General features: G+C 37.4%; 2 protein-coding genes across 2 annotated transcripts; one reads left to right on the top strand and one right to left on the bottom strand.

The window, feature by feature from the left end:
* Nucleotides 1-673: 673 nt before the first annotated feature.
* tmem129 (transmembrane protein 129, E3 ubiquitin protein ligase) lies at nucleotides 674-15,170 on the bottom strand. Its single transcript, XM_056472069.1, has 4 exons — nucleotides 14,764-15,170; nucleotides 11,990-12,464; nucleotides 11,518-11,677; nucleotides 674-5,474 (listed from the first exon to the last, which is right to left on the bottom strand). Exons 1-4 carry the CDS (start codon nucleotides 14,966-14,968, stop codon nucleotides 5,229-5,231), a joined length of 1,086 nt encoding a protein of 361 aa, XP_056328044.1. The 5' UTR covers nucleotides 14,969-15,170; the 3' UTR covers nucleotides 674-5,228.
* Nucleotides 15,171-15,828: 658 nt separating this feature from the next.
* LOC130240736 (uncharacterized) lies at nucleotides 15,829-21,763 on the top strand. The gene is made up of 3 exons (XM_056472365.1): nucleotides 15,829-16,414; nucleotides 18,228-18,425; nucleotides 20,404-21,763. The coding sequence occupies exons 1-3, from the start codon at nucleotides 16,006-16,008 to the stop codon at nucleotides 20,775-20,777; spliced, it is 981 nt and encodes a 326-aa protein (XP_056328340.1). The 5' UTR covers nucleotides 15,829-16,005; the 3' UTR covers nucleotides 20,778-21,763.
* Nucleotides 21,764-22,650: the final 887 nt, after the last annotated feature.

Below are 22,650 nucleotides of genomic sequence, written 5' to 3'. Positions count from 1 at the left end.
ACATTACTGTATATATTACTAAATGCTCTTATGTACAATCATCTTGCATAACAGTGCTATATCCTTTGTTGTATTTGTCAAAACAACTTTTTTGTGGTGTTAGACTGTAACAACACAAAACTGCATATATATATATTAGTGTCATACGTGACTGATCTCAATGAATTGAGCCAAATAAATGCTTTAAAAATGGATAAACGGGTCAGCATGTCTTTAGTTGTTTTGTATTAGAAGGATAGTTTACTCTATTACTCAAGTGCTTCCTAACATTTATGAGTTTCTTCATTCTGTTAAAGATATTTTCAAGAAAGCTGTTTGAATTTACTTCCAGAAGGAAAACAAATATGGGGGGGGGGGGTCAATTGATACAGGTTTTCAACATTTTTCAAAGTATCTTCTTTTGTGTTCGACAGAAGAAAGAAACTCAAACAGGTTTGGAACAAGTGAATTGTGAGTAAATGATGATAGAATTTCCAATACATGATTTGCAGGATTTTTTCATTCCACTTAAATGAACTTAATGCCACTGACCCAGTTACCAAATGGGTCACAACAAGCTAAATGTGTTTTCTGCATGGCCAACATAAGATTTGATGAAATCTACTCGAGGAACAACTCGATAATAGAACAAATATACTTTGTATTTATTAAAGAAAAGATTTGAGATTATTTTAACAAAGTTTAAATCACCTTTTTCTCCAAGAAACACTTAGTTGAATGAAAATGATACACAAATAAATTGTCTTTGTGTTATATACAAGGTTTCTGCAGGTTTCACCAAGTTAAAAGACATTTTTCAAATGGCCCAGATGGAAAAGATTTTTGTTTGACCTATCAAAAAAAATTATTATAATTGAACACATTTGAAAATAAAATAAAACATTAATAATAAACATTTAAAATATTGTGGATTTTATTTCTTAGCAAAATATTTAAAATATTGTGTAAAAACAAGCAAGCTTTACTTGTATACATACACTTTTTTTCCCAACATAAACTTTCTTTAAAATAAAAATAAAAAATTACCAAATGTCTTAAGTTTTAAAAACAATAATAAACAATCTACAAACAACAATCTGTCCAGGTCGGTGTAAATACATGGATAACTTTTAAACAAATGTTAATGTAAGGAAATTAATTAAACCATTATGATAAATAGTTAAAAATGACCTTTTTCAATAAAAACTTTAACGTTTTATTGAAATTAATTGTTGGTGATTTGTATGGGTTTTGGCCAGATTGGGTAGCAATACATAAAGGAAAATTAAGACCTGTTAAAAAAAATACAAATACACAATATTTCAGAAAATTTAAGACTTTTTAAGGCCTAAAATTAGGATTTTGAGATTTAAGACTTTTTAAGATCCTGCTGACACCCTGTATATATTTGAATTCATTAATGAAGATTCTGAAAGAGTTTGAATCTGAATTAAAGGGACAGTGCACTCAAAAATGAAAACACTCAAGTGGTACTAAACTTTTATGAACTTCTTTCTTCTGTTGAACACAAAACACCACATATTGAGAGCAAAGTTTTAAAATAACATCCATGGTCAAAAAGTCAATGTTGTTGTTTTTTACATTCTTCAAATTATCTTCTTTTGCGTTGAACAGAAGGAAGAAGCACAAACAGGTTAATAACTAGTAGATAATGAACGAATTTACATTTTTTGGGTGAACTATCCATTTAAGCAACATTTGAAGTCAACAGCAGATACAAATACAGAGACTGAATGAAAAGCACACGTCCCAACTAACGGCTTCATATGAATGATATCTACATTCTTGCTGAATTCTGGAATTTGGTGCATAATCAGTCATACACTATGAGAACTAGTTCATTCATTTCCAATTCATAAACTGTGGATAGAATCTCCATGCCTAATATCAGATGGCCAGAAAATTATTAAAATATTGGTGTCTGTGATGCAGCAAGTTCAGAGACTGTTGTGTACACTATGATTTTATATCAAATTCCCTTTAATGTGTGATATGACTAAAAAGTGGTCATAATTCAAATGAGTAGTGGCTTGGACCTGGAAAAAGTATTTTATACATCACGACTAAACAAGCAGATAGTCAATGATGGGTTTATAGACATTTTAATTGGCCTTATGCAAACTAGTCTACTCAACCTGCTGTCCAATTTTTGCTATCATGTCATGTTTCTATTACTGTAAGTTTAAGATGGCAATGTGAGTTTCTGTTCTGATCTGTTTCTTTCCTCAGAATTGTGTATTTCTGCAGAAACTATCATTGTGTCACCAAGATCTTGTACTGATGATGAGACAGTCTGACCACTATGCAAACTCTTCTACAGCACATCCCAAAAAAATCTCAATAGGGTTATGGTCTTGACTCTGTGGTGGCCAATCCAAGTGTAAAAACCATGTCCAATTCGTTTTTCACAATTTGAATCCTGGTTTTGTCAGGATTGTTTTTACTATCTGTGCCATCAGTGAAAAAAAACTTGATTGAATAACATGCTCATTCATTATTTTCAGACAGTTAGCTGACCCCATGTTGCCGAAGCTAGACCTGACCAACTGCAGCATCCCCAGATCACAGCACTGCCCCCACAGGCTTGTATGGTATAAACTAGGCATGATGGGTACATCACTTCACCCTCTTCTCTTCTAACCCTGATGAGTCCATCACTCTGGAACACAGCAATTCTGGACTCATCAGACTATATGACCTTCTTTCAATGATCCAGAATATAATCTTCATGCTCCCTAGAAAACGGAATCTTTTATCCCAATTAGACTCACTGATATGTGGTTTTCGAAGGGCTACACAGCAATTCGAATTCCCTTTTCACTGTTCATGTGGAAATGCTCTTATTTTTAACATAAACAAAGCAGTGAGTTCTACTGTTGGGGTTTTTTTTCTTATGATTAGATTTTACCGAGCGTTTAAGTGATCGCCAATCCCAATCATTTAAGATTGTTCTTTCTGATCACATTTCTTCCTCAAAAATGATGGTTCTTCATTGTCCATCCAGTTTGAATGTGTTGGACAGTTCCCAATTTTAGTAGTTTCAGCAAGCACCTTAGATGTTTTATTTACATGATCCATACCAATAATTTGATTCTTCTGAAACAGATATTTTCCTTGACCACAGGATGTGTTTTCAACATGATTGACATCCCTGTGAAATCAATATCTACGTTTATTTTGCTAGTGCATGTTGTTTTTCTTCAGGTGAACAATTAATTTGTGCAGGTTAAATTAATAGGTGACCTTAACTACAATGTTCATAATGTATTGCAGAACACTTCTGGATACGGGTAGGGTTAGGGACAGGTTTGCTGGTACGGGTAGGTTTAATGCTGGCTTAAGGTGTAAGGAATTGTTGTACATTAAGTTCATTGTAAAAAATGATTAATTTCAGTGTAAGTACCAACATAGGCTCATTCTGAAAACGTATCTCTATATTCATTTCTGGAGGTCGTGAATTATGTAGCCAGAAAGTACATATGGCTGCATTTCGTCTTTAAAACGAACGCTATGGGGTGGTATGATGCAGTTCTTTTTCGTGCTTATCAACTGACCCCTTACCTCTGTATGGACGGCCATGAACGCTGTTAACAATTTGTCCAGTAGCTTGCCACGTACGTGAGCGGACTTAAGACGCAGAAGAGTTGACCATGATCACGAGATTTGAATCTGGCGAAGAATGGATCCAGAGAAAAAATTTAATAAAGTAAATAACAGGGTAAGAATGTGGTATAATTTGAAATCGTGGTTAAAATCAAGCGAGCTTTCTTTTTCTGGATTGCTTTTTAAAACTCTGTCGGCTGGGTTTAGGGAAGTGGGTGGGCGCTTGTCAATCGGTGCTTTTAAAAACACTATTGGTTGGGTTTAGGGAAGGAGGAGGTTGGGCCAGTCGATCAATCAGTCAGTCGACAGTGGCCTCTGGTGGATTTCCGTAAGAACAGCAGGGATAAATGACACTCGTGAGAGAAATTTGAGATCTCAAAATGCATACACAGCAGCCTCTGGTGGATTCGTAAAAAAAAAACATACCCCTTGAGATGTATTTGGCACTCTCCAGAAATATACATAGTGGTATGTTTTCAGAATGAGTCTGGGTTGGTAAGTTCATAATAGTTAAGGCCACCTAATATAAAGTGGGACAAAAATGTTTATTGGTCATCAAAGTCTGACCATTCCGCATTTGGAGTGGCAGTCCTTCCCTACGACTCTCTAAAGCTGCGGTCACACTGGGCTTTTCCTCCCATAGACTTCCATTCATACGCACGCGAATGCGTCAAGTTTCGCAGTTCGCTGCGGTGCAAAGTTCAAGTTTGGTGAACTCTGACCTGCGAAATCGCATGCCTTGACTGCGTGAGACCAATCGAGTATCAAAACAGGACCTCTCTGGACAGAAATTTAAAACATAAAACAAATCGCTCGCTTTTTTTAAGTGTCTAATTATCTTGTTTAATCCCGCCCCTTTTCACAGCGCCGCACGACAGAATTTAGCACACACAAACTCTGGTGTGACCGCAACTTTACTGTTAGTTTGTGATGAGGAAATGATGCACAGAAAGAAAGCTCTGCCCCTACTCAATATTCCATTTCAGTTGGAAGAACATCAATATACTAAAATAAAGGTCTCAACAATTTCCAGTTCACGTTGACTTTAAATGAGAAGCTACTCTGCATTGATTAGGGTTAAATAACAAGTTATCAGCTGAAACATAATCATCTATGCAGTAATTATGAGAATCTCTTAACGAATTGCTTAGCAAAATCCAGGAGGTGACTTTTTTTGGATGCGCAGTGTTGAAACTTGATAGTTTCAAACCTATCACAAACCATTTTGGTGCAAATTTTATCATATCATCCGTGTCTAGCAAGCATCATCTCGGTAACAACAGTGTCAAGTTGAGCACAAATCAGCAGGCCACCAACTTCACTTTAACTTTATCTTCAATACAATTAGGCACATTCGCTCCCAAAGAAAAATGTCTGAAGTGCAACAAGCAATGCGATGATGTAAAAAAAAAAATGATGTCCAACTGTAAAAAATTGAATGTTTGTCCATACAATGAGATTTTTTGCATTGTAGTATTGTCGTATTTCTTCAGTTTTTGGGGTGAGATAATATGGACTTGAGCTCTTGAGGTTTGGTCAAATTCACCATCGTTTGGGAGGCACAGAGGTTTGGAAAGAATCATGTAGTACATTTTGTGTTGCAAAGGTTATCAGACATCAAACTTTCATTCAATGGGACAAACATCCAAGATGCAAAACTTGGCCCTGCAGGTGGGACACGGGACCCTGCTGCTCAGCCACGTCTCCGGCTGCTGCTGGTCCTGTCGACTGGCAAACCACTTGCCCATACATGTCAGACACCACATGGGGCGGCAGTAACACTGCTGGCATTCGCCTTCATCGCCCTGGCAGAGACGAAGAAGCTTTACGTTGGCATTGACTTGCATGCATCCGATACAAGGTTCAAGCTCCTAAGAGGAAAACAAAGATTTGAAAACACATTACCTTTCACTTGTAGAATACAAAGGCAATTAAACAGCATGATTTATTCAAATCTTTGTTCTAAATAGTTGAATTTAGATCAGTTCAAATAGAGGTAAAAATAAAATCCCATTTAAAGAATTAAAAAAACTTCAGATAAAACTTTATGCACAAATTACATTACACAATAACAGGTCCAAATTCTTAATGCAGGTTATGAAATCATCTACCAAGTAACAATGAACAATTGGGTCCCACTTTATATTAAAGGGCACCTAATATGCCCCTTTTTACAAGATGTAAAATAATGTCTCTAGAGTGTGTATATGAAGTTTCAGCTCTAAATACCCCACAAATAATGTTTTATAACGGTTTGAATCTGCCTCTTTTAATCTTTGATCCTAATTGTGGCATTTTTGGTGACTGCTGCTTTAAATTTAAATGAGATTGTGCTCTCAGCCCTCTTTTCAACAGAGGGCAGAGCTACAAATGCCAGTGTGTCAGCATAGCAGCAGAACAAGACTGATGTCCTATGCTAATTAGGGAGAGATCATCACTAATGGGCGGGGCTCTCCCCTATGATGACATGTACAAAGGAAGAATGTCAATCAAAGGCACAATCCCAATTCTAACCCTTAGCCCTTACTTAAACGCGCAAAACAAGGGGTAGCGGTGTCCCAATTCTCTTTAGCTTGAAGGTGTAGGGCTAGAAGGAAAGGCCAGATAGCCCTTCAAACGTTGATTTTTTTTTTTTTCAGGACCACACTCGAAACCAAGGGGTAAGAAAACTTCCCAGAATACACCATCTACAATGGCAGCATGGTTGCACACGGAAGGCAGGAGATGTACAAATTAGTATTTTTGTCATTATTATGAAGTTTTACAACAAACAAGCACATGTTTTAATATACTCATAACTGAGTTTATGTTTTACTGCCATGTCTTAAAAAAAGCTAAAATAAAAACATCTAAATTTCGCTCTCTATAATCCATAATGATAACTCCTGTATAGCAGTCCCACAACATTCTGACACTCGAATACCGTCAGAAAAGTCTAGTGGCTGGAAATGAGCTTTTTACAGTGTCTGCTATAATGATAATGTTGTTTTTGTGTGTTTAGATGAATATGGCCACGGTGTACAGTACAGTGATGTTCTTATTGCCACATTATATCGTAATGATTACATTATATTGTTGCCTTGGGTGATTTCCTGAAGATAAATACCAAAAAAATAACCCAACTGGAATAACTACAGCAATTGCGATCATCTGATATTTTGAAGCCCTTCCCCTTCACACTCTGTTTGAAGGGCCAAGGGGAAAGGGTAGGGGTACAAAAATAGAATTGGGATTGGGCCATGTTGCTACTAACATGGTATATAGCAGGTTTGGAATAATTTTACATCTTATTTGCCATGTATCTTGCTGTTTATCATATTTGACATGCATCTCATATGTATACTTAAAACTATCTGCATTTATGTGTGTACAGCAGTTTTGTGTGAGGACAGAGCATTACAATATGTGAAGTTTTATAAACTAATTTTGAGAGGAGCATGTGATATGATTGATCATGGCTGGTCTGTCATCTGTAATTAGCTATAATCCAAGATCAATCCAAGCCTACAAGAAACAGATTGATTTCATCTTACTGTACTATCTTGTTTTGGAAGAATCCCCTCTTCCACCCCATTTCCTCCTTTTCTTTCTTTACCAGGGGGAGCTATTGAGACCTACCTGATCTCGGACCTCCTTATATGCTAATTGAGAAGCGGGAGCCCTGGGCTCAATATATCCAAGCTCAGGGTTTTCCCCCGGGAGAGCAATGCAAACCTGCTAATAGCATAAAGCAATACCTAAGTGTGAACCATAGATATTTACATTAGATGTCGCCTACCCTGTTGTTGTCTATTGGAAGGAATGCGTCAATAGAGCCACCATTTTAGTACAGGGTAATGCTCCATGCGAGACCAAGGTGCAGTGGAGGACTGTGGCCATCCACAGCCATAGATATACACATATATGCATATATCCATGATCGGGATTTTTTCTGGTGGTCAGTATGCAAATCTTTTGTAAAAATTACGAAAATTATCATTTTACATCACTTTTCTACATGGATGGATAAGTGACCGCACGAGGTATTGCCAACAAAAAGCGTGTGTTTGTGTGCATGGAAATGTATTATCCTCCCTTCCTGTTTAATTTGATTTAATCTGTGTCCTGAAACACACACCCTTCTCCTGCTTTCACTTCTCATTCTAACAAGGTGAGCGATTCGTTTGTAAATGAATCTCCATTATGAACAACTCGTTCACTTAGGCGACAATAAGAAAAATATGTTTCTGGCACCGCAACATCTTGTTGTCATATTTCATGTAAGGCTTTGCCTTATGGTCAGTGCAGTAAGTGACTGTATTATCATCATCAATAATGTTACTTGTTTAGCACAAAAGTTCGTGACATATAAAAATGTAAAAAAGAACATCTTACCTATGAAATGTTCTGCCTTTGTACTTTGTTTGCTCATTACTACACCAGTAAACAGCGCTAAAGTCCAGCATCTTCACATTGGCTTTAATCTTGACTAGTGTGGTTGAATGACATTTGTCCTGGGAGTATTGTACAAATGTGGCGGCGCTATTGACATGCTCAGGGTCCATATGTGATATCTAGTGTATATATCTATGAGTGTGAACTCTTGAAAGTACATTTAGGTCTCAATTTTCTCATGAGAAATCTGTTAGAAAATGGCCATAAGCCTTGCCATGGTTAGAATTTGTCCACAGATGGCACCTGATGGGAAAACGAAAGAGATAATGGTAGCAGGTGGATGAGAACCACTAGGGCATGGGTGCCCAATCCTGTTTCGGGAGATCTACCTTCCAGCAGAGTTCAGCTGCAACCCTGATCAAACAAAACTAAACCAACTAAGTAGAATCTGAAGAAGCACCTGGTAATCAAAGACAGGTGTGTTTGATCAAGGTTGCAGATAAACTCTGCAGGAAGGTTGATCTCCAGGAACAGGATTGGGCACCCCCTGCACTAGGGAGTAACGGTTGGCTTGATTTTGTCAGGTGGGACTGGAACAAATTTCCAGTTAGCCAATCAGAATTAAGGGATCACGTTGTACTTGGTGAGGTCACACTCAATGGGGATAATACGTTTTGATATAGTATCTGAAACTAAGGATTTGCATCATATTTTTGGATAAGACCAGTTGCAGTTTGGATAAGACTTACTAATTGTTTTAATTGTGGAAACTCTAAGATATAACCCAAAATAAGAACTTGGGAAATAACCCAAGATAAAAACACAGGTGCAAATAGAAGAAACACATAAGAATGCTGGGTTGGCTGTTGATCAACTGTCTCTGGCTGCTGTTCTCACTGTAGCAATAAAACACTTAGTCTTGATACTGTTTTGACTATTTTTGACTTTTGAAAATAACTTTGACACTTGTAACAATTTTCTACTACAGTAGGGACAAGTTTAGTGGTATGGGTAGTTTTAAGGGTGAGCTAAGGTGTAAAGGGTGGGTCAACAGTGTAATTCTGAATGTAATTACGTAAAATAATTCCAGATTTAATTACACGCAGACAATTTTTTAAAAAATATAGGTACAATGTAAAAAAAACTTATGTACATAGTAAGTGCATTGTAAACAATTTGTTAATTTAAATGTACACTACCTGACAAGTCTTGTCGTCAAACTCACTTGTAAGAGCAACAAATAATAACTTGACTTCTAGTTGATCATTTGGAAAAGTGGCAGAATGTAGATATTTCTGATGAATCATCTGTTGAACTGCATCCCAATCATCACAAATACTGCAGAAGACCTACTGGAACCCGCATGGACCCAAGATTCTCAGAGAAATCAGTCAAGTTTGGTGAAGGAGAAATCATGGTTTGGGGTTACATTCAGTATGGGGGCTCGCAAGAGATCTGCAGAGTGGATGGCAACATCAACAGCATGAGGAATCAAGACATTTGTGCTGCCCATTACATTACAAACCACAGGAGAGGGCAAATTCTTCAGCAGGAAAGCAACCTTCTCATACTTCAGCCTCTATATCAAATTTCCTGAAAGCAAAGAAAGTCAAGGTACTCCAGGATAGGCCAGCCCATTCACCAGACAGTAACATTATTGAGCATGTCTGGGGTGAGATGAAGGAAGAGGCATTGAAGATGAATCCAAAGAATCTTGATGAACTCTGGGAGTCCTGCAAGAACGCATTCTTTGCCATTCCAGAGACTTTATTAATAAGTTATTTGAGTCATTGCAGAGATGTATAGATGCAGTCGTCCAAGCTCATGAGAGTCATACACAATATTAATTATTTTTCCACTGCACAATGACTTTATATTCTATATTGTACAGTATTTCTGTTAAGTGACAAGTCAGACCCTACTATCCTAATTAAAAAAATGTAAAAACAAGGCATAATCACGTTTTATTTTGGTAAAACAAGTGTAATCTCACACCCAGCACACTGCCTCTTTGAACTTTTACCTTCTGGTCGACGCTACAGAGCACTGCGCACCAGAACAGCCCGACACAGAAACAGTTTCTTCCCTCAGGCAATCCATCTCATGAACACTTGATGATAATAATTGCGGAACCAACATCACTACTTGCTATACACTTTTATACACATATACACTTATTTAACAACACACTTTACATGCCAATTTGCACATAACAGCTGCACATATAACGTTGTATATAGTAATAAACATGTACATACACTTGTCAATCTGTATATTTGCACTCACTACTTCTATTTTTAAAAAAAATATATTTATTATCTGTTTTTTGTCCTGTCTCTGTAATCCTGTTGCACTGTAGAAGCTCTGTCACGAAAACAAATTCCTCGTATGTGTGAACATACCTGGCAATAAAGCTCTTTCTGATTCTGATTCTGATTCTAATCTAGAGGCATTTGCCTTTCATAAAAGCCACTTCTGAAGCCAAATGATCAACTAGAAGCCAAGTTATTATTTGTTGTTCCCAAAACTTGGATAGGCGACAAGACAATTGTGAAGTAGTGTAAGTACATAGTAAATTAGCCACTTAATATAAAGTGAGACACAAAACTTCAAAATTGCTCATACATTTCTCTAAACCTTCCACGAATGAAGGCTTTTGTGGTATAATTACATACTTCTTTTGGCTCCAGTATATACACTTTTCAAAATACTGTATTGTATGTAATATGTAATAAACAAAGTGATTTTGTAACATATGCAATATGACTAACTTTTAAACTCTTAAGGCCCAAGGTGTTTTTACATGCATTTTTTATTTCTCTTTGCTATTTGGGCTTATTGGAACCTAATTAGAATAAAAATCTAAGTATCATCTTTTGATATGATGTACTGATAGAGAAAAATTATGTCCATATACTGTATGATGTCCATTAATGGAAATATATATATATATATATTTTTTTTTTTACTTGCTTCGACTATCAGAGAGTAAAAACAAAATTTTTTCCTATTTTGGATGGTTAAAAATAGGGTTTGGGACATTTCATATGCTGCAAAACAGTTGCAGGATCACACTGTATGTCTGTAACAAAATATAAAACATTCAAAGTATTTTAAATAGCCACTTAAGAGCTAAAATGTGCTGTCCACGTATGTGGACATTCAAGCCCTAGGAGGTTATGGAAGAAAAGAAAATGCTTTAAAGTTAAGGTTTCGTCAGAAATTTCCAAAAGAAAGTGCAAGTAATTATGATCCCATATTTATTATATATTTAAATAAGTATATGTCCATAGAATATAAATAAGTATATAGCCTCACTAATATTTCAGAGAACTGTAAATGACAGCAGAAGAAAAAATCATTAGGATTTAATTTTACTGCTGATCCTCACCATGCTTAGGTTAGCTTACAGTAGTTCATATCTACAAAAAAAAAGTCACACAGTATTGACAGTATTTTGCCCTGAATGTGCTGACAGTCCCTGAATGACTGAATCATCTGAGCTTACAAAAAAAAAGTGTCAAGCGCTTTAGTGCTCACCTGCCCACTTGGACACTTGTAAACAACATTCATCCTCACATATGACTTGAATGTATCCAGAAAGAGCTCACTCATTGTCAGATGGATGACAACATTGGCAGCATTTCTGATGGGTGCGTGCAGTTTCTCCTGCAGCTCTGCGTACTCTGTGGATTTCAACCTGCAAACCAAAGTACAGCATCACTTGCATACCATTGAAGACGTTTAAAATAAAGGCACATCCATAACTTAAAGGGATAGTTCACCCAAAAATTGAAATTCAGTCATTATTTACTCGTTCTGACTTTCTTTCTCCTGTTGAACACAAATGAAGATATTTGCAGAAAGCCATAGCCATTGACTTCAATAGTATTTGTTTTTCCTACTGTGGAAGCCAAAAGTTACAGGTTTACAAATAAACAAACAAAGAGTGATTAAATAATGACAGAATTTTTAAAAATTGGGTGAACTATCCCTTTAAATGTGAACTTACCTTATGTCAAATGACTTGACTCTGGGATTGATACTACCAACAGTGATGGTGACAATTTGCACCGGTGTGTTTAAATCAGGTGATAGGCTGTGATGCTTGGAGTCTGTGACCGTCAAATGACAGTCCTGATGCAATGCAACATGCAAAGAGTACGTTGTGACCTTCATCACCCAAGTATCAGTCACGATGACCCTTGCGCTAGGAGAACCAGAAGCAAATTTATCGATGCGGCGAAACTCTGTGTTGATGGAGGATGCGACAGCCCGCCAGCTGGACTGTGGTAAGGCATGTACGCTTAGTGCCTTACATATGGGATGATTTGCCCATCCACGTCTGGACCAATAGAAAGCAAGGGCGCAACTTAAAAGCTGGATGATGAGTGAAAGCCCAAAGTACATTTGCCATCCCTGACTTGCATGGTGGACGTACATGAGATTCCGTTCTGGGGCAGCAAAACACATTCCAATGTAGTATCCTGAAAAAAACACAGAAAAATTACACATAATGATCTGAAATCTGCACAGAGCAATGCTGCTTTGACAAAAGCGGAGTTTTCAAGAAAAAAACACAATCTTATGCATTAATCTATTAAATCCTACTGCACCATATTTGAAGGCACATTTCTAAGGACTCAACATAAGTAGTAAGGATATTAATGTTATCAAACCTTACTCAAAAATCTGGGATTGTATTACAAAATATCTTTAAGCTAAAAGTAGCTTATAACTTGCTGATTTAGAAGAAAAGCTTCAGTTATGTCAATCCTAAATTTAGGACTCCTAAATGCTTGCTCTTGGAGGAGTATTTCACGGTGTTTCAGCACTAAAACTAGCTACTAAATCAGTGAAGCATCAGGAGTGGTAAAGAGGTCACTAAGACCAAAACACTAGCCTAAAAGGCCTGTTGTAGGCAATCTGCCTTGAAAAAAACATTAAAAAAAAACATTTGACCACAACAAGATTTTATCATGTTATCGCCTTAATCGTGTAGGTATCAAAGAAGTTTTCAAATATATAATATAATATAATATAATATAATATAATATAATATAATATAGACTGTCAGCTTTAATTTGTGTGTATTTACATCCAAATCAGGTGAACGGTGTACGAATTACCACAGTTTGCATATGTGCCTCCCACTTGTTAAGGGACCAAGAGTAATTGGACAATTGGCTTCTCAGCTGTTCCATGGCCAGGTGTGTTATTCCCTCATTATTCCAATTACAATGATCAGATAAAAGGTCCAGAGTTCATTTCAGTGTGCTATTTGCATTTGGAATCTGTTAGTCAACTCTGAAGATGAGATCCAAAGAGTTGTCACTATCAGTAAAGCAGGCCATCATTAGAAAAAAAAACCCATCAGAGAGATAGCAAAAGCATTAGGAATGACCAAAACAACTGTCTGGAACATTCTTTTTAAAAAAAAGAATGCACCAGTGAGCTCAGCAGCACCAAAAGTCCCTGGTGAAGAAAACACCCTTTACAACAATTGGTCAGAACAAGAACACTCCAGGAGGTAGGTGTATGTGTGTCAGAGTCAACAATCATGAGAAGACTACACCAGAGAGAATACAGAGGGTTCACCGCAAGATTTAAACCATTGGTGAGCCTCAAAAACAGGAAGGCCAGATTAGAGTTCTAAAAAAGCCCTCGCAGTGCTGGAACAACATCCTATGGACAGATGACATCCTATGGGCAGATTTGATGAGCGCGATGGTACGTGTTGATGAATCTGAAGGGAGTCGCTCGGGTGAGCTGTACTGCATATTTTGTGTGTGTGTGTGTGTGTGCATGTGTATGTTTTCTAGCAACAAGAACAAACGGACGGTGTCCGTATCCCTCAAAGTTGTTTAGAGATAGTGTGACCAAAGTCCCTATAAGAATTCTATAGTCTTTGTTGTGACACAACGCGTACCTGTGCATGCCTTTGACGCTTTGATGCTTCTTACGTCTTTGTCACAGCACCAGTGGCACCGAAATTCATATGCTGATTCTGCTTGTGAGAGAGTGTTCTCAATCTCAGGTCACATCATTCAAAAGAAAAGAGCCACAGTCTCGATAATGTCAACGGACTGGACCGTCTTAGCAACTAGCTGAATGTTAAGGAGGACTAAGCAAAATTGTTTCTACTTTATAATTAATGTTCTCAAATCTCAGCAATACAACTTTTCAATGGGCACAATTGTTTGTATTCAACACTTAATTATTAAAAATTGACAATTTCTATATTCACAATGCCTGTATTTTGGAATTTTTAGCAGTTCACTTAGAATCCAACATTGAAATCATTTTTGTTTATTATTGGAATTGATTGTTTTGAAATTCAAATGGCATTAGCATGCCTATTTCTGTAATAAATATGGCTTTCAAGCCAACCGTTTGAGGATCTTGATGGTTTATTTCTTTATGTATGTTGTTTACAAGAAGAAATCTGTGTTACAAGTTAAGCAAAAATTCTGATATTTTTTTGTTGGTTTTGGTTTCTTAAAATATTTTTTAGATTTCTATAGCTTATTATATTTATTTTATTTTGCTTATTATTGTTACACATCGTACGAATTGTTACTAAACCAATATAAAGGTTATCCACGTTTGAAGTTTGCACGTGACAACAACGTAGCTCATCACCAGCTAAATTATGGGCGTAAAAAATAAACGATATGAAAATACAGAAACTGTTATTCAATACTACAAGTTTTTGGTCGACCAAAAAAAACGAGTTCTGACAAGTGTATTCCTTTCAGTGCATCAGACTGCTGCACCGTGTCTTACCCAGAGGCAGGAAGCTGTGAAAGAGCACTGTGAGTGTTGTTCTCCTGATGTGGTGTTGAATGAAGCTGATGTCCTCACTGCCCAGCCACTCCGAGAACATGTGCTGCACCGTGAAACCGGCAGAACGGAACTCGTTAGGTGTAAAAACAAAACATAAAGCAAATACTACATAAGCTAGGGTAAATGTGGCGTCCGGCCTGTCCATGTTTACATCAACACAAGCGTGAAGCCAGAAGAAATTGCATAAGCAAAAGTAGTCAGTGACTAACAAATAAAAGTTTCTCCTTTTTTCTAACACACGTAATTATAAAAATGCATTATGCCGTTATCAAAGGCTTATAAACAATTTGCCACCCTAAACGGAATCTGCGTGTTTAAAGATATTAAATGTCAAACAGTTGACGTGTCGATGGTGTTTTCAAAATAAAAGTCAGTCGCATGTCTCATGTCTCTGCTAAATGACACATTTATTAGAACATGTTGAAATAAAATAGCCAGGGAAGGTAGGTTGATTCTAGTATTTATTTGAACACGTTAATGAAGGAACCATATAATGTATTCTGCTGAGCATAAAACTATTAACGTTAACGTGACGAATCGAGAAACAGGGTCAGCACTAATTTATTATAATGTACCGTTAGGGCTTGCTTTTGTCGTAGTGAGGCAATGTTTATGAATAACGTTAATCTGATTGAGCATTTTTAACCGCGTTGGAAAAGTGGGCGTCTATATATGGATCAGACGTTGATAATCCTTGTGCTAAATTATCAAAATGCGTGTCCTGTTCTAATAATATCAGAGGAAAAGTAATGTTATTATCATCAATTGACGTATATATATGCAAAAATAAAAGACATAGGATTCCGGGTACTGAACAGCATATTTAACGTGTAGGATTATCTGTTCATCTCATGTGAGCGCCATAATCCGATTGCCTTCAGAAGGTTGGGACAAAAATTGACTGACATGATTTCCAACCTATGAGGCTACAACTTCAAAGCGTACACCCAATCAGAAAGGGTCACTGGGCGGGACGCAGCCTTGTGATTGGCTGTGATCTTAAATGCGCAGTCCCAGGAGCACGCGTTCTGAACATTACCAGAATCCGAATCTAACAACAGGACAACGAGGGTTAGTCTGAATTTTACCTCGATTCAAAACCTTATTCTGAATGTCCCACAACTTTAACGAAACATTAATTTATATCTAAGTTATTGTAGCATCAGCGAGACCCAGGCAGAGATGTCAAGCAATCAAAGAAGACCACATTTCTGGAGCGAAGAGGAGACAGATTTCCTTTTGCAAACTTTAAAAGAGATGAACATAGACCGCTACAAGGACGGCCGGAAGCACCGCAACAGCCTCGTCTTCAGGAAGGTTTGCGCCAAACACAGGGAGGCAGGATTTGCGCGCTCATGTGATCAAGTCAAACACCGCTGGAAAACCCTCAAATCTATTTACTATAAGGTCAAGAAACGCAACTATAACAACAACAATGGGGAGTTTAAACATTATGATACGATGGAAGAAATATTTGGACACAGACCTTCGGTTATGACCAATCAAATTGAAGTTGACGTCGATGATAAAGACGGATCCCCCTTATCAGATAGCGAATGCTTCTTTTTTGAGGATGGTGAATGTGATGATGGTGAGTGGCACACAAACGAGTAACTTATGTTTTACCTAGAAGTTCCTTAATAGTACCTGAATATTTATTAAACAGATTTAGTACACGAGGAACTGGACCACATTACATTTTTATGAGGAAAATGTAAAAAGCTATTAAGAAACACTTTGAAAAGTAATTTTTAACAATCATTTATAACAATAACTAGACTTTTTTTAGGTAGTTAATGTAATAATATTTTAGCATTTTTCTAAAGTCAAAGTAGTTTAATAGTCATTAGGATTTAACCAATAAGCAAGGTAAGCAGCCGCTTAGGGCCCCATGAATCTCTGGGGCCCCCATTATTATCTAGAACTTCAAATTATACCTATAAACTATACATAACATAGATTTTTACCATAATTTGTTATGGTGGGAGATAAACAAACACAATTTTAACATAATTAAATATTATTTAGTATACAATCAAATATAATATTATTATAATAATGTATTTATAATAATAATACCAAATAAAATATCCATCATGGAGCAGTCCAGCAGTCAAATCTATAAAAAAATATATAAATTTTAGTTGTAAATTCATAAAAAAAAACTAATAATTTCAAATGTAGTGATTGCATTAGTTTAAAATGTGGAAAAGATGATTGAGTGATATAAAACAACAGCAATATAAATAAAAATTAAATAAAAGTAGAAAGGGTGCATTTTAGGACTTTGGCCCCATGGCTGGAATTGCTTAGGGCCCCAAAATCCGCCCCTGGTATTTGTCCAGTTAAAGTAATTTATGGTCTTAAAGGGATAGTTCACACAGAAATGACAAATCTGTCATTTACTCACCCTCCATTTCTTTCAAATCTGTTTGAGTTTCTTTTTTCTGTTGGACCCAAAGGAACATTCAGTAGTCAACATTTAAAGTGGAAAATCACCTTTTCTCAAAGTTCTCCTAAAGCTACTGTACAGCACCCATTCTTGTCTTAGGACAATTAAGAAAATATTTTTTGGTTCGCTTTGAATGTTGACTATGTAGAAATTTGGGGGGAAATGGCATTTACCTCCATAGTATTTTTGTTTCTAGTGTAAATGCCAGGGACTGTTTTTTCAGATATATATATATATATATATATATATATATATATATATATATATATATATATATATAAATAAATTTATTTATTTATATATATATATATATATATATATATATATATATATATATATATATATATATTTATTTATTTATTTCAGCTGTGGCAGGTTAGATAGTCACTCCCACTCCGGAGCAGGCTGGGATAGCATTTTCAACCGGGAGCATATTTATATAATTATTATTCATTCATTCATTCATTTTCTTTTAGGCTTAGTCCCTTTATTAATCTGGGCTCACCACAGCGGAATAAACTGCCACCTTATCCAGCACGTTTTTACTCAGCGGATGCCCTTCCAGCCGCAACCTATTACTTGGAAACATCCTTTCACACTCTTTCATACACATACGCTACGGACAGTTTAGCTTACCCAATTCACCTGTACCACATGTCTTTGGACTTGTGGGGGAAACCGGAGCATTATTATTATTTTAATTATTATTTTTTTGAGTGCAACAAAAGAACAAAGAATAAAAAGTTTAGAACCACTTGAGTGTGAGTAAATAGTGAGGAAATTTTTAGTTTATGGGTGAGCGATACTTTTAAGTTCATACAAGAACATGAAATAATGTGGTGCAGTAAACGTAAGGGTACACATCCAGAAAAGACAAAAAGTAGTAGACGTAGCATGTAGCTGGAATATCTTTTGAAAAATTTTGACATTTGCATGCTTTTGTCTGTTAAAGATGATGGAGTGGAAGACTCAAAAGGTGGAATTCAGGAAATCCAGTCAGTGAAAACGGAGAGCGAACCCCTCATCCTCACACAACCCTCAAATGAGAGCTCCACCTCTACAGAAAGCTACACACCCACCCAGCCAATCACTTTTACAGAGAGCATCAATTCTGCACAACCGTCCACTTCCCAGCAGCCTCTGGTTCAAGGTGTGATGAAAAGTTCTCCTCCTAGATTAACTGTAAATGCAGCGGGTACCGAAAGTATTCAGACCCCCATAAAATTTTCACTCTTTGTTTTATTGCAGCCATTTGCTAAATCATTTAAGCTCATTTTTTACTCATTATTGTACACACAGCCTCCCATATTGACAAAAACACAGAATTGTTGACATTTTTGCAGATTTATTAAAAATGAAAACTGAAATATCTGAGAAAGTCTTTAAAAAGTCTTAAAAAGGTATTGAAATTACCTTTAGGATTCCTGCATATACCCTGATCATTGTAAAATTTATGAATGGTGGAAACTTTTGCCATGGGCTTTTATTTAGGTTTTTACAAACCTATCCCTCAGGTTTTTCCAAACTGTTTCAAAAACTTTCCTCCTTTCCCATGGCTGTTGCAATTTCTAGCCAATAATTATTGTCCATCTGATTATCTTGGACGGATCATAAAGATGTCTGTACAGGCGTACCTGTTTCTAACTAAATCTCTTTAAAGGGATTCATATTCAACTCAAATCAAATGCGGCGCTGCATGAACTGTTCGCTCGTGTCTCAAAAAATTTTGTGTGCTCCGGCAGCCGAAATTATGTACCACACACCCAAAGCGAACCTTTGCAAATACAGCAATGAAGTCACGCGTGCACTCTAGCAAACTACCGAACACAAATGAGTAGAAACCAGGCTTAACAGTGCAAAAGTCGATTTAAAGTCCAAAGTATAGTTTGGCCATATACTATTTAGCAAACTTTAAGTGAAGTGTGTTTATAAACTAATTTCGAGAGGATCACGTGCTTATGATTGCTTGCGGCCGGTCCCGCATTATTTAATTTATGATTCACCAATCAGGCGATTCCTAAGCCACTATAAATACCCTAGGTTCCATATCACTGCCATCTTCATTTTGAAAACTCCCCCCTTCCACCCCTACTCCTCCTTTACATAGATGGGTGACATGGTGGCCCTGTGGTTAGCACTGTTGCCTCACAGCAAGAACATCACTGGTTCCAGTCCTTACCAAGCCAGTCAACGTTTCTGTGCGAAGGTTACACATTCTCCCCGTGCTCACGTGGTTTTCCCCAACTTCAGTTAATTGACTAATCCAAATCGGCGCCATAGACATGCTCCTAGTAAGTAGTTATCTCTTAAGAGCAATCACTATCTGTTCATTAGCTACTATAGCAGGGGAGTTCTCAAGATCTACCTGAGCTCAAACTCCCCTCTCGCCTTGCAAACGGGAGGGAGCCCTGGGCCCAGAACAGCATGCGAAACAAGCTTTATAATCAATCATCAGCTAAGTGTGAACTCTTGAAATAACTTCTATCATCAGCAAGGCCTGTAAAAAAACAAACAAACAAAAACAATACACACCAATCACGTTCTGTACAGCTCAGTGTTTTGTTTTGGGTTTTTTTTTGGTCTGTGTGGTGGGTGTATAATAGGGCATACAATGGGTGAATGCTGAGATTTATACATCAGACTCCTCTATCTGCACTCATTCATACCTGGAAATACTTTCAAAGCTTTGTAGACACAACTTCGAGCAGAAAATGAAGTTTAGCTCTGGTGCTGGGTTACATACCCCAGGTAAACAGTTGTGCTATTAGCTAAATTGCAAGTATTGACCTTTGGAATCTATTTGGCTCAAGACTTCCAGTCTCATTCACTTCCATTGATTTTTTTTTTAGACGTTAAAAACAGCTTGTTATGCTCCTGATATGGCAAACTGATATTTTCCTATTATATTATTCTGCTGTTTATGTGTAGTCATGAACACACTTGTTTGTAGAGCAAGTAGTTTGACTGTTTTCTGCCATTTATTTTTTTTATTTCTCCTAAAGACGACTGAATTGTAAGTTCTAAAACAATCGTAAAATGAGCGAACTTCCACATCGACGAACAAGGTCAATAAAACATATTGAGATTTGTGTAATGCAATAAATTTTACTGTGGCTCTTATTTTCCAGGTTTGTTCAAGCGCAAAAGGCCTTGTTGTGTTGCGATGCACACCCAGTATCAGGACTTTCTAGAAAGAATGCAGCAGGCACAAAACACTTGGCTGGAGCATCAGCTGGAACAGAGTCATGCCAGAGAGGAACGTCTTATTTCTCGAGTGCTCACTGAACATACACGTTCTATGGAGACCTTAGTCAACCAGCTTTTTGCAGGGTTGAGAAGCCTCCTGCCATCCCAGTCCAATTCAAACCCCCAGCCTGTATTTACAGCACCAGAGATCCTCAATACACCACCTCAACCTCATGCCAACCCTGCACAGCCTGAGCTAACATCAAACATTTCCTCCCATCCAGAAGAGCATTCAGAGACGCATGCCACATGTTAGAGACAGTGAAGCAGCCTTCAGAGTGATTCAAGACTCTCTAAACATGGAATATTACATTATAGTTTTTCTCAGTCGCTTTTAGTACACTTCTCAGACCAGAATTGAAATTCTCAACTACTGTGCTGAGTTTCTTCGTGGGTGTTTTGTTTTTCCGGAACGCTACTTTAATGTACTGGAAGCTAAAACTCATTTAGAGACGGGAACCGGGAGACATGCAACAACTTTAACCATAAGGTGAACACAAAACAAGTTTCCATCTTGAGCTCCTTCACGGGACTCGACACTTGTAAACACTCACTCCATCAGGCTCGCTGCTCTCAGCACCGCCCACAGTCCTCACAACTACCAAGCCGACCAATCACAGATCTTGTGCTATGCGTTGTTGTGACATGTAGTTACATTTTTTTGAGAGGTGCGCATCAGCGTCAGTAAGGGCTATGTGACCACACAAATGCTACGATGGACCATTCGCGTGTGCTTGACGCAGAAGTATAAACCAGGCTGCGTCCGAAACCGCCATCTACTCAGTAGATACTCCATTTTAATTTAAGCATACTACTCGACCGTTAGAAAAGTATGTTCTATACAGTAGGAATGCAAGCAGCATGAATGAAATTTTAATATATGACATTCGCCATTTTGTCATGGTCACGTGACCTACCTGCGTCAGTTGTGTCACTTTAGTCCCATTCATGAATTCTCTCGCTGGGCATCATGGGATAGCGCAGCATGCATGGGAAGCGCACTTCAGAATCTCGCCGGAAGTAGTAAGTCATCCGTGTACTTCTCACATTCTGATTTTCGAATTCTATGAATTCGGACACACTACTCGGCTCGCATACTGATTTTAGCTTACGCAGCCCCCATCTTTAGGCCATGTCCACACTTTACACACTACATTTTTGTTTAAAAACACACATTTTCTCTCCATTTTGCCCTTTAGTCCACACAAAGTGGGCACTTTTGGGAAAAAATTTATCTTTTTAAAAACAGTTTTTGTGTTGCAGTGTGGACTTAAAATGGAGGCTTTTAAAAATGACGCATTTCAGTCATGTGACAAATTCAGCTAATATCGTGCACAGCATTGTAAAGAAGATGATTTGAATGCTGTCCATTTTGACAACTCTATTAAAGACTAATGTCAGTTTGCTTCAAATTGCCTCTCTTCAAAGGACATGGAATGTTTACTGAGAGCTATTCAATGGCAAAAGCAAACCACAGTAGCGACATTTTGCAGCAACATTTCAAAGAGACAAGTAAATGGCAGGCGAATATGATGCAACATCATCGTCTGTGCGCATGCGTAGTATATGAACAAAAGCATTTTCAGTCATTTTAGTGTGGATGACAGAATTAATTGAAAACGATAGTGTGGACAATGGAGCGTTTTTACACGATAACACGGTTTTCAAATTTTCAAGTGAATGGGCAAAGTGTACATGGACATATTCTTGATCCCTTGATTTTTGACCAAGATTTTTGATCTTTATATTGTCGGTTTCGTATGACATCACAATGGTGCAGTTCCCAAGTGCTATAGGTTTAGGGCATTCCATAGAAACCCATTCAGATGTTCCACTACCAGTGATAAACTCTTGTGTAACAATCATTGATCAGAGGGAACAAAACAGAGGGAATTTAGAAGCAGGAACCGGTGGACGTGCAACAACTTTAATCATAAGGTAATCACAGGGCTTAATTTGTGGTAGAACGCCGGATGCGGCACATCTGAAATCTTATCCGGCACCTCAATTTACTGATCCCTCTCCTCAACCGCCCTCCTCCCCCTGTCCGCTGTTCACTTTCACTTTCTTCCGCGACTCCCCAACACTCTTCACTTTCGTCTGTGACACCCCTCCGCCATCCAACGCCC

Source organism: Danio aesculapii, chromosome 14, assembly GCF_903798145.1.
Source record: "Danio aesculapii chromosome 14, fDanAes4.1, whole genome shotgun sequence".
NCBI lineage: Eukaryota > Metazoa > Chordata > Actinopteri > Cypriniformes > Danionidae > Danio > Danio aesculapii.
The sequence above is the reverse complement of the archived record's forward strand: the minus strand, read 5'-3'. Positions and strand labels throughout refer to the sequence as shown.

Coding starts and splice junctions, on each gene's coding strand:
- LOC130240736 (XM_056472365.1), top strand. CDS start 16,006: ATGTCAAGCAATCAAAGAAGACCACATTTCTGGAGCGAAGAGGAGACA. Junction 16,415..18,227: donor GGATGGTGAATGTGATGATG/GTGAGTGGCACA, acceptor TGTCTGTTAAAG/ATGATGGAGTGGAAGACTCA. Junction 18,426..20,403: donor CCAGCAGCCTCTGGTTCAAG/GTGTGATGAAAA, acceptor CTTATTTTCCAG/GTTTGTTCAAGCGCAAAAGG.
- tmem129 (XM_056472069.1), bottom strand. CDS start 14,968: ATGGACAGGCCGGACGCCACATTTACCCTAGCTTATGTAGTATTTGCT. Junction 12,465..14,763: donor TCACAGCTTCCTGCCTCTGG/GTAAGACACGGT, acceptor TGTTTTTTTCAG/GATACTACATTGGAATGTGT. Junction 11,678..11,989: donor GTCAAGTCATTTGACATAAG/GTAAGTTCACAT, acceptor TTTGGTTTGCAG/GTTGAAATCCACAGAGTACG.